Source organism: Tinamus guttatus, unplaced genomic scaffold, assembly GCF_059628265.1.
Source record: "Tinamus guttatus ecotype Peru unplaced genomic scaffold, ASM5962826v1 Tinamus_guttatus_pri_ptg000240l, whole genome shotgun sequence".
Taxonomy (NCBI): Eukaryota; Metazoa; Chordata; class Aves; order Tinamiformes; family Tinamidae; genus Tinamus; species Tinamus guttatus.
Genome location: NW_028288774.1, coordinates 5,314,668 through 5,327,143, shown reverse-complemented (window position 1 = coordinate 5,327,143; position 12,476 = coordinate 5,314,668). Strand labels below are relative to the sequence as shown.

At 40.8% G+C, this 12,476-nt stretch overlaps 1 protein-coding gene across 1 annotated transcript; it reads right to left on the bottom strand.

Moving 5' to 3' along the window:
* Positions 1 to 4,547: 4,547 nt before the first annotated feature.
* Positions 4,548 to 7,928, bottom strand: LTO1 (LTO1 maturation factor of ABCE1). The gene is made up of 4 exons (XM_088525677.1): positions 7,695 to 7,928; positions 6,572 to 6,642; positions 5,010 to 5,127; positions 4,548 to 4,670 (listed from the first exon to the last, which is right to left on the bottom strand). The coding sequence occupies exons 1-4, from the start codon at positions 7,926 to 7,928 to the stop codon at positions 4,602 to 4,604; spliced, it is 492 nt and encodes a 163-aa protein (XP_088381803.1). The 3' UTR covers positions 4,548 to 4,601.
* Positions 7,929 to 12,476: the final 4,548 nt, after the last annotated feature.

Below are 12,476 nucleotides of genomic sequence, written 5' to 3'. Positions count from 1 at the left end.
GCCAGCCACACACAGCCAGGCTGGGCGCTAACTTACTTGGACCTTCTTATGTCAGATTGCCGTGTCGCTTTATATGTACAGACACAAAGACTTAACTATAAACATCATACCATTTGTTTCATTTTTTTGACTCTGGACAGACCTGTAACCGCATCAGACTTGTAATCAGGCCACAGATGCTCCTCAACTGCAGAGTGAGCGCCCCTGCAAACACCTGTGGGGGCTTCTCCCCAGCTTCTGCCAGGGGAGGAGAGATTGTATGTAAAAACCTGAAAACACCTCTCCGCATCTTTCTCTGTAATGTGATAACGTTTCTTTCTCACCATTTCTCATAGTAACGATGCTACTGTTTTTTTGTGAAGTCCGGCCTCATGATTCACAGAACAGAACTTGCTTAGAAGGAAACACGAGCTACAGCTGTAAACAGGCAGTCTGGACAAGGCACCTATCACAAAGCGGGCCTATAAATTCCCAGCTGGCACTCAACTCTCTGTATTACTCAGTTGTTCTGAGTATGACAAAAAAAAAAAAGCACGAAAGATGCTGTAAGTCCATGTGCTTTTAGAATTACAACGGTGCTAGCTAACTGGACAATGCCCAAGGTCTCCTCAAGAAGGAAATATGCAGCAGATGCAACCTCCAGTTGTCCTTAAAAAAGATGTGCTATTACAAAGATCCTTAATTTTACCAAGTACTAATATTCATTCTTCCTTTTTATTTCAGAAACTGTCAAGCGCTTACCAAAAACACATTCTGCATGTGAGTTACTTCTGAGGTGGTAAAGGGGGGGTCTTAAAAATTCAGTGTCTGCACATACATTGCGACAACAAAAAAAAAGAGAACAATGTAGGCATGTGTTTTTAAACTACTGTTCGTGCAGTCTGGTCAGGACTGTGTGACACAGTATACAGTGTTTTGTCATCCAAGGAATGTCTTTGATCAAGAGTTTATGCAAGAAGGAAAAAAAAGCCATGAAACCCTAATCCGTTCCCACAGTCCAGTAAACGTGAGCTGGACAAACAGTGGACAATAGCAGTAAAGCTCGCTCCGGGAACAATGGCTGCAACCAAAAAAATAAAGGGGTGCTGACTCACAGTTCCTACAACCAAGACACATTCCACGCAGCGGTCATTACTGCCCCCAATCTGGAGGATGCTGAAGATAAAAAAGTCACGTATCATACTAAAATAAAGCTGCAAAACATACTGCTAAACAATCAAAAAAAAAAAAAAAGACAAATACTGGCGTTGATTTGGGGACAGTGCAGGATCAGCTTCTTCTCTGCCTCAAAATTTCACTGAAAGCAAATTCCATGATCTGAGATTATAAATGACTCAGTTGAATGCTTCAGATCCTACGTCGCTGTTGCACCCCACAAACCCTGCATGACTACAGCCGAGATTTCTACCATCTCCAGACAAAAGCTGCTTGCTATCTCTCGTCAGAAACCACCTTCAGGTAATTCTGCCACACTAAAACCAGACGCACGGAACGATGTGTTGGTTAATCACGTAGGTACATGAACGACTACAGAGGAATTTGAAACATTTTATAGCAAATGTCTTCAGTATGAAAAGAGAGCTCATCTGGGTATTAAACAGCACTGTGATATTAGCAAGATCAGCGCTTTGCTCCAGCCTGGATGGACTGATTCTGCTCTTTTAAGCTGTCTTTAATTCTAGCAAAGATAGCACCACCTCACTGCCCAGTGCGGCCTAGATATTCCCAAAGAATCAGGAGCTCCAAGTTCTCTCCTCGTCTCCGTCACAGAAACCAATGTTTCCAAACGTGAGCACACACAGTTAAAAACTCGAAGACTGCTTTCAAAATAGTGCCCAAAGCACTTCTTTTTATTTTTTGAGCAGATACTGAACTTCATGGTCGCTTTCCAAATTATGAAATCTACAGTTATAGAACGTAATTTAGACCACAGGATCCATTGCCATCGGAAGTTGTAAAGGTCAATATTCAATAGGCTCTCACCTCCATGATGGATAGCACCAAGGATATGGAGACTTAATTACAACGTTACAAGAAATATGAAACTTCTTGTTTCAAAACAAAGCCTTTCTTTAATAGAAGAACAGGACGAGAACCAATACCACACACACGTTGCTCTGCCCGAGTCAGCTTTGTTATCACCTTCTCCGAAACGTCTTGGGTGAATCCTGATGAATTTCTGGGCCACAAGGATGCTAACGCGGGTGGAGGCAGGTGGCTGTCACACCCAGCCCACGTCGCGCCGCGCGCTCAGCACCACGAGGCACACGAGCAGCTGGCAGGGGCGCCCAGAGCCACCGCCGCCGTCGCCGCAGGCTGCTCCGGGAAAGCAGCGCCCCGAGCAGCAGCCCGGGCTGGCTTCACCATGGTTTTCCCTCCAGAAAAGGCCATGCATTAGTATCATCAGCACTGCCTTTCAAGCACGCAACACTGCAGGGTAATTACAAACCACTGGAAAAACACAGAGTGTTCGAACAGGCCATCCAAAGACAAGGTACCCGTTTTGAGGATGACACCAGAAAAGAGTCTATGACTTCACATTGAAAATGCACTCAGAAAGCAACAAAATGCATACAGGATAAAAGATGTAACCCCAACAGTATTTAGAAATACTAAGACTTTGCAAATTCAGAGGAATTTGATCTCCTTCAGAAGGGTAAGTCGTATCTCTTAAAAGGGTATCAAGTCCTATTCTAAAGTACTGTGGAGTATTAGGGTGCAGGTAGATTTACAACCTTCTTTTTCCTTCATTTGTTCCAATGAAGGAAACTGCATTTACAGTCGAACTATAAGTAATAGTTTAGAGTAAAACAGTAGTATTGATCTACTGAAAAATTGAAAAACAACAGATAATGTTACCTCTGGATATTTAATAGATATCTCTAGAAATAGACATTAAAATGTGCCACCCTCTACAATCCCTAAAGAAACAAACTGAAACGTGTGCTTTACTCACTGAGCTTTGCATCCACGTTTTAGAAACAGTCTATGTTCTACAGCTTCACAGGTTCATCCAGCTGAGGAAGGATCACGCATCAAACAAAACAAGCTAGAACTCAGCCCAGACAAGTCAGAAAACTGGGAGTTGGATGTTTAAACATTCTTCCCTAACCACTGAGCAGAAACAGAGGTTCTCTGAGAAAAAATCTCAGTAACTTCCTTTTTTTTCAGAAATTTTCCATCTTATTTGTTTTTTCTTTTTTTTCTCTCAAATAAAGTACTTCTGAAAAAAATTCAAACCTGTAAGACCATGTAGCACAGAGCTGTGAGTCTTAATGTCCAACTTTATTAATAACCAATATTAGAAGCTACAAGATCACATTTTTTCTGTATCTGTTTCTCCCAGCTTGCTATTTAGAAGAAAAAAGCAAAGAACTATTAAAACTGATTAATGTGATTCATACAAGGTTTATCCAGCCTTCCTAAACACAGATCTTTTGACAGTATCTGCCGCACTGTCAAGTCACTTCCAAAATCTCGAACCAGGTTTCACAAGAGAAATGGAAACCCGTCCCCCCCACACACCACTAAAAGGTTTTTTCACTGATGTTGGCCAATAAGTACTAACAGGCAGAGAACTTTTACTAATACTATTGAATTGTGAAATTTAATAATAAGATGGTACAATTTTACAAAAGCAATATTTAAACATAACTTTCTGGAAAAACTTTTCTACATTCAAAGATTTTATAATATATGAAAAAACTGCATAAAAATTGTGATTAACAAGTTCCTAGAGCATAACCAAGGTGCAGCAGATTTATGAAGAGTAAATAGTTCGATTCCTTCCAACATTTTCACCATGAAGGAAAAAAAAAATACAAGCAAATCCTACCTCAGTACTACTTTATTTCAAAGAAGTCCACCACATAGTTAGAAGAGCTGAATCACACATACATATATTCTGTGCTCTCTATTTTGGCCAATCCTACCTATGTAAATATTTATAAACTCTCTCAAGCAGCATTTCTTACATCTATTTCTTACACAGTGTAACAACCTCCTCCACTAGGTGGCTCTGACATTCCCGTCTCCTTCACCTACCCAAGGACAGGGCCATGTTCATGCTTTGAGTCACAGCTGCTTCATTAACAAACATCTTAGCCCCTCTCCTGTTCAGCTTTATTTCATTTGCAGTCCTACGCTTTATTCACGAAGATGCTCCCTCCTGCAAACTCAGCAGGCAACAGATTATATTTTACTACACATAGTGTAGTACAATACATACACAGGGTGTAAACGTAAGTACATTACAGTTTTTTTAAAATCATATACATCCTTTAAATAAGGAAACATTGCAAAAAACTTTTTCCTCTTACGGATTAATCCTTATTGGTGCAAGGTTAGTGAGGAATTAAAGCAGATATTTAACAGGTTTACACCCTGTTATTTCAGTGATCCTAAATAAATCCTAGATGATAACTGTAAATGGACATACGAGAATCCTATTAAAAGCTCAACGTTTTTCTCTTCCCTGTTTAGTGTTTAGCACCTGTTCACTATTCTTATTTATTTTGTTTAGACTAGGAAAACATTCCCCAGTTACGTGTTCTTTTAATATTTCTTCTTTTGTCATCCAAGTTTATCTTCATCTGCTATACTCAAAATGTTAGTGATGATCTTTCAGTACTGATTCTAAAATCAGACTGAATATTCAGTATTGAGCAAACCTAAAAAAGAATACATGTAAGTGTTGCAAAGTGTCTGTTCTCCAGGAAGTGCCCAAAACTCCCAATTCCTCCCCTGCTATTCCTGTAATCCCATTTGTAGTTTGAGTCATTAGCAAATGACATTTTCAATTTTCCTTTTAAAGAATTTATTTTTTCTTTTATTTTGGATTTGCAATCATTTGAAAAAAATCCAACTTATTTTAAGTACTTTTACTATGAGTCCAAAAGGAGAATGGTAATTGTTAACTGCACAACAACTATTTTTAAGCAGGTTTAGAGATTAAATCTTTTCAGAAATGTGTACGCTTTGTGCTAAAGTAACAATTTAATTCTACAAACCTGTTTATATTTTCCTCTGATTTTTTCCAGATCTTCTTGAAGCTTGTCATAACTGGGGTCTTCATAGGGGAATTTCCGAATCATCCCTATTAATGAATCCAGAACCCTTATCTTTTTACTACAAAGAATGAAAAGAAACAAAAAATTAGTCTACTAATTGTCCATCTGCTATAATGAAGACTGACATTTACATATTATAATTCAGAGTACAGAACCAGTCCTCCATTCCTATTTTTTATTAAACTTCTTTTCCCCCCATTTAGCTCACTAAGGCTGTATTCCTTTGAAATATATACATACATACACGCATACATGGGAATAGACAGCTGCGTATCTATTTGTAACTTGTAACTAGGCATTAAGTTATTTCACAGCTAAAGTTTTCCCCCTCTGACTTACCTTCCAAAAATTAAGAAATATTGAAGAATCTCTGTAAATACCAATTACATGACTGAGTAAAATAAAGAAATGCAATTGGAAAGTTCACTAAAACACATATCACGATAGATGAGAATATGGTGGCAATTCTTTCAGCCAAACTGGAGAAATTATATATATTATCAAGATGGATTTCTGCTGCAGTCAAAAAAAAAAAAAAAAGGTAGGCAGAGACCATCAAATTCCTGGTAGGGATGGCAAAGATTTTGACCCTTATCAAATACTTGTGCATTATTCATGAGATCCTGATGCCCTTGCTCGTCTCGCTGCCTCTGGGACGCAGAGCCTGTAGCTGCAGCTCGTAGGGACAGCGAACAGCAGCTCACTCACAGAGCCAGGCTCGCGGCGTAACAGGAATGTCAGTCTTGGATAAGGGGGTGCCTGCATCTCTGAGACGGAACAGTGCTAATGAGGGGATAAAATACTTCCAGACTGAGCAGTGAATAGGCACTGCGGGTCCTTACAGATTCTACATACTGCTCATGAATGACACACTAGCCGGCGTCTTCCCATAACATGGTGTCGTGCCTATGGTTTAATTAAAGCATCTCAAAGATAACACAATTCGTTAACAGGATGGGAAGACACTGTATCTCTCCAGTCATATAAAGATTTTAAAAAGAATTAACAGAAATAAAAATACAGGATAAGAATTAAACTATGTATTTAGTAATCTTCAGAAAACTGACTCTTAAGAAACCTAAGGTTTTACCAAATTCAAATTAAAGTATCCTTAGGAAAAAAAATAATTTCATCTTCAGACAATGAATTCAGAGTGAAAGTTTTGAGTTTTAAAATGTCATGAAGCACAGGGATTCCTCCTTTCAGAGGCAAATATTAACACTTAGGCAATTTCACACCAAAGTATAATTGTAAGCAAGATTGCAGTGACATAAAGTGGGGAGTATTATTAGTACTTCATAAACATATCCTATTCTGTGACAGAGATCCTAAAAAAAACACGAGCTGAAAAGGATGCTTATAAGTCACCTCATCTGCCTGCTACCCAAAGCAGGGCTAACTTCAAAGCTAGATCAGATCAGGTTGCTTCAAAGCTGATCAGATCAATCAATCAGACTGATTGATTTGAATTAGTATTAAGACACCATTTTTTGTAACCCTACCTGTTCTTTTCACCTGCGCATTTGTGGAGCAGACAATGCCACGTCTGTGCAAACCCAAGGTAGCAGCCAACCTGTGGATTTCAAAGAATGCCATGGGGAAAAGTATATACATGTGTATATATATAGCCAAAAACAAAACACTGCATTCTAGCTCACTCTCTAGAAAACAAATAACAGGATATACAGATAAGTTTCCATATTAGAAAGTTCAGCGAATTACAGTGAATTACAGTAGGATAAATAAGGGTAATTACAGTGAATTACATAAGCCCTGAACTACTGAAATGCAGCACAAATAGCAAATAGCTGGAATCCCTTTCAAAAATCATTTAATGTTGATAAAGAAATGGTAGAGCAAAAGCAAAATTTAGCAGACTCTGAGGAACTCAAGTTCAAAACTGCAACACAATGGAGATCTTTCCTAAGGCTTAAGCACGGAGTTGGGATTAATATCCCATTAAGTGCTGGAGCTTCCAGTTCATTCCCCTCTGACAGAGGACTGACAGGTTTACTTCAGAGTTGTCTGAAGCCCCAACTGCTGTGATAAAACGCAGCTGCTCCCTGGACACTGCGGCACAGGCTTCGCAGCAACACGAGCAGAGTCTCTCCACAGGGGGCCAAACTTCTGCTTGAGCCCAAGGCGATACCTGTCCAAGCCACCCTGTCCCAGGATATGACCATATTTGAGGACATTTTAAGGCATTTTAATTACACTATTTGCCTTTAACCCGCCCTTTGGCAGGGCTGATATCAGATCAGCACCTTGACTTTGCTCAAGATATTTACCAAGGTGAGATCTGCCCAGGTCAGTCTTTCACTCATTTTACATGACCACCTACAGCCTAGTTCTGTTTTCCGTCGCTTCCTCTACATTAATAGGCTGGAGCACTCCTCTATTACACTTTTATGTCTTTTTCTGCAGTGTAATGTTGATGAAGCTTACAACCATTCCATTTTCACCTCCTGAATTCTATGTAGTTTTTTTTTTTTTTTTTTTTTTTTTGACATGAGGTTACCAGCGGGTTCAATCGCAAACACAACGAAACAGAAACCCCGCCCGCCGCAAGGGCCCTGCCGCGGGGCCCCCCGCGCCGGGCGGTCTCCGCGCGCGGCCCGCACTCACCTCGGCGCCGGCGGCGGCGCCGTGCAGCGCCCCGCACCGCCTGCCCTCGGCAGCCCCGGCGCGGCTGCCCTCGGCGTAGCCCTCGCGGTAGCCCTCGCCGTGAAACCTGCCGGGAGAGAGAGCCGGTCCGCAGAGGCCGCGGCCGCGCGGGGCCCGCCCGCCCGCCGCGCGCCGCCCGCACCTCTCGTCGGCCGTGACGATGCCGTGGAACGGGTCGGCGCCCGCCGCCTCCATGGCGCCGCTCGGCACGCCGGGAGCGGACGGCGAGCCGCAGGGGCCGCGGCCGGAGCGCCAGTGCGCAGGCGCGCGAGGGACACCCCGCCCACCCCCGTCATCGGCGGGGAGGGGCGCGGCCGGAGGGGACCGCGTGCGCGGTGGGCGGGGTCGCCCCGCCCCACGTGCGCCCAGCGCCTCTTAACGGCCCCAACGGCCGCGCGCGCCTTCCAACGGCCGCGCGCGGCAGGGGGCGCCAGAGCGCCGCGGGACGGAGCGCCGCGGCCTCGCGCGTGGGGGCTGCCACGCGCGGCCCGCCCGGAGCTGCGGGGCCTTCGTGCCTTCCCGGGGCTGGAACAAGCTCGCCTTTGGTCAGCTGCCCCCAAGTGCAGGTAGATACTCTTTGGATTCAATTGTAGATTTTTTTTTCCCAAATTAGTTTATTTTTGGAGTGAGTTATTTGAAAGCTTATAGTGTATTCCCTCAAAGGTACGATCTGGTGGATTTTTTTTTGCTTGTGTTTGTTGCATACAGATGGGTAAGATAAATATGTGAGAAAATATGTGTCACACTTTCTGAAAGGCTTTCAGACCTGTTTTGTAGCCAGCTTCTTCCATGAACTGAATAACTTGTACATATCATTAGTTGCCTGTCTTCTCCTGGGATCCAGCAAAATCTTTCTGGTCTTCTGTGGAACCACCTTTTCCTCTATTTCTCTTGTGTCATCTTTCTGTTCTCCAGCCCAACACATACAAGTGCCTTCCTTTGAGTGCTGTATGGAGGTGGTGTTTGAAGGCTTCTACAGATTAAGTTCTTTTATTTATTTATTGGCTAGTAGAGTTACAGCTGTGATGCTACATGGTCCATGCTGGCACAAGCAGTTTAATAGAATAAATGTTTTCGAGTGAAAAGTAACTTAAAGAAAGGGAAGGAATTTTTCCAACCTGGAACCTGTGTTAGATAAATATAAAACTTCTTCAGGTGTTTCCATTTCAAGTTTTCCTGCATAATCGAGCAAAATGCCCAATTCTTTCAGCCCATTTAGTAATGGCTTGCCTCAGCTATGTTAGGCAATGTGTTAGTTATTCCATATGATGCTGTGAGAAATCTCTTTATAGTTGCCATTTACCCTCAGAGTTGCCTTGCCTGCTGCAGCCAGAGAAGCGGTGCTGCCTGGAAATTGCTGCTTCTGCCCAAGCTTAAGCCCTGCTTGTGGAGCATGGTTCAAAAGTTTTGTTTAATCTAGTATTTGCCTTTGATTTTGTCCAGCAACTTACTACTATGTGTTTTTAATAGTTATTAGTTCCATTCTCATGAAGCTTTAAAGCCAAAGAGTATAATATTTAGTTGCACACATTTTAGGCACTGAAAAAAAACTTGTCCTGACCATCTAGTCTGGTCTCCCCCCACCCCAGGCCAAGTAGCCAGCCCACTAATTCCTGATCAGGTCTTAGACACAGAGGGTTTGAACACCTGATTCAAATTCTCTTAAAGTCCACAAAAAAGTGTGATGCTATTGCTAGGGCGTTGGTTTGGCATTAAGAAAACTGTTCATTACCACAGAGGGAGTCAGTGCGTGAGCTAGAAGTGGAATGGAAAAAATCGGACAAAAAATTGTGAACAGATAAATCTTGATCCTTTTCCCATGAAACTCTCAGAATTTATGGTGCTAAGGAAGTTTGTTGTTGTTGTTTTTTAAACTGTCTATGAAACTTGTCTTATTTCTTGACCTTCTTTCTGAATGATTTTTTTTTTACGAGTCAACCTAGCTGCTGTTTTGCAAGCATAAGATCACTATGTAAAGAAGTATAAGAAAGACTAATTTTCAACAGAAAAAAATCTAGAATTTAACACAGGATAGTTTTGCTTTGATCAGAAGCACTTGCTTTTCAAATAGTTTTATTTGTTTTTCTAATGTATTTGCTTAACAGCCCCAGGTTGTAGTATGTCATTCTAGACAGCTTTAATGCAACATTTATTACTACAAATTAACACTGGATTAAAGTAAACATTTGTATTATAAGCATATATTTCTGTGTTAAATTATACTGATAGCTTTCAGATATTTATGTTTAATGAAAAAAAAGACTTTGAGTGTTAATTGAATGTTTTGGTTTCCCTGGATTTCACACCCATACACTGAAGCTTTTCCCAGGTGTGAAAACCTATCCACTGTTCAACTTCTCAATTGCAAATGCAGTGTTCACTAACTATCTGATGTTAGTGGAAATGTTAGGTATCTTTGAAGATTTTCTCTGAGCTAATAGCTACTATTTAAATCTCTTTTTTTTTTTTTTTTTTTTGAAGCTAGAGGCAAAAAGTTCTTTGATCTCGGTAGGTAGTAGGATTGATCCAATATGCTGAAAATAGTGGGGTTTGTTGTTCGCGTGTTTGTTTGTTTTTTGGGCAATTTGTGACAACAAAACTAGCTGTATTTTGGGCACATTCTTATACACCTGCAACAGTGAGTCTGATCAACAAGGTTGCGGACAAGCATACCATGTGTCATAAATTCACCCTAATTCAGAGTCCTACTGACACCTTTACTTGCATTCCTGTTCCCTTCCAAGGGATGTGCATCTTGACTTCCATTGTGTCATAAGCTGCCTGAATGGAAGATAGGCTTCTGTGTATTTTTGATGGAAGAAAACACATTTGTTTAACTTACCATGTCATTTTCTTTTCATGTACAAAGCACACTGATAACATAGGAAGCACCATCAAAATGGTTCACATATGTAGTTTCTGCTCTCTGAGCAGGGCTAACTTTGGTATTATGGGTCTTGCATAAAGGATTTATAGCTTTTTACACTTCTCCAAAGTGGAAATGGAGATACTCAGTATCTCCTTTTCTTCAGCCTTCTCACTGTTCTGATAACACTTATTTACATATCATAGCTTCTAACTGAGCCTTCACAAGAAGGCATATGGCACCCTAACATCTTAAAAAGAAGCTAAAGCTGTAAAATGTATGACTATAAATGCAAGTAGTGCAATTGAGTGGCTGTCTCTGACAAATTGTGATCAGCCCTGACATATAGTGCAATTCTCAGTGGTGGTGGTGTTTACATTCCCACAGAAGCTGCAGCAAGGATGTTTAGAGGTTTTGCACACCAAGTTCCTGGTGTAGTCAGGTGTCTAATGGTAGGGAAAGCATTTTCCAGTAATCAGTCCACCTCAAGCTGTGATCTTGTCAGATTTCATAAGCAAAATGGCTGGGCCTGGTCAGTGCTTGGATGGGAAAACTCCAAGGAAAACTAAAGTGCTCCAGGAAGCGGTGTGGGTAATTTAGCCCCTGGCATTCCTCCCTCCATCTGAATAAATATTGAACCAGCCTCTCTAACCATGCTGTTACTGTAAGAAACATTGTGCTGCTGGTGGAAGATGCAGAGTCAAAGATGTCAGCAAATGGATTCCCTGAAGATCTCGGGATACTGTTCACAAATGTGAGCGTGCTTATTGTGCTATACATGCATATTCATAAATTGAGACATAAAAGCTACCTAAATTCTCTCACTGGTTAAATTAAGTAGTGCATTTTATGCATTCTGCTCTTACTTGCAATTTCCTATCAAAGCAGTTTGTTAGCAGAAAAATTTTTTTGTTTTTTCTTGTTTTTTTTTTCAAGTATTCATAATACCTTTATTTTGTTTTCTTGTTTTTGAGTTATATGAAGGGGTCTTGAAAAATACCTACTATTGAAAAATATACATAGTGTCTGATAAAAAGTTGAGTGTTCCAAGTCTGAAAACTTTGGGGGTAAAGCAGCTTCAAAAACAGGACTCTATTTCCTGGTACATGAGGAATAGAGCCCCCCAGATGTGTGGCAGTGGGTACAAAGGGTCATGTGACTCGGCATAGGAGATGTTTTCCAGACAAGAAATCTACAATTGCTGTGAATCAGCACTGTGGCAATTCTAAACTGAAATGTTTGATCTTTGATTTTCTGCTAGAAAGCCATGTCTCTTTTTCAGGAAAAAAAAACAGCCTGTTTTCTTCCCAATTGCATTTCTGAGTATACTTCCCTTTTTAAAAGACAGCAGCATCCCACCCACATTTCTGCATTTTTTTTAGCACATGATTTATATGCCTTCCTTATATTTTCTGTTTACCATGAAGCTCATCAGCAATTGTGAGCAGACAGCTTCTGTCTGATTACAGCACTGGCACTCAATGTCTACCCCTGGATAAACTGCGTGATCTCTTTTTATCCTTGTCTGTCACACCTCTTCAATGACATCGTCTTCACTGGGGTGCTGGGCAGCCAAAATTCAATAGTTTTAGGAACCTCCTTAATTCTTTAGGCTAAAGAAGTTACAAAAGGGAGTCAGCTGAGGTGTATGTTGAAGATGATTTTTTTTTTATTGCAAATGTACATGTTATGCTACTGATAATAACAGAAATTTAAAAATCTACTGTTTCATGATTACAAAACTTCACAAAATTTGTTACAACTAAAAAATCCACCTTCAAGAGTATATAAATAGAATTTTGAGCATAAATAATAGTAACAAAATAAACAGATGTATGCATTCAATAAATTAATTATAAATATTGCATTGGCAATGA

What these genes read in the sequence shown, in the direction of transcription:
- LTO1 (XM_088525677.1), bottom strand. Translation starts at nt 7,928, where the DNA reads ATGGAGGCGGCGGGCGCCGACCCGTTCCACGGCATCGTCACGGCCGAC. An exon ending in GCGCCGCCGCCGGCGCCGAG is followed by an intron (nt 6,643 to 7,694) that starts GTGAGTGCGGGC and finishes TGAAATCCACAG; the next exon opens with GTTGGCTGCTACCTTGGGTT. An exon ending in TGCGCAGGTGAAAAGAACAG is followed by an intron (nt 5,128 to 6,571) that starts GTAGGGTTACAA and finishes CATTCTTTGTAG; the next exon opens with TAAAAAGATAAGGGTTCTGG.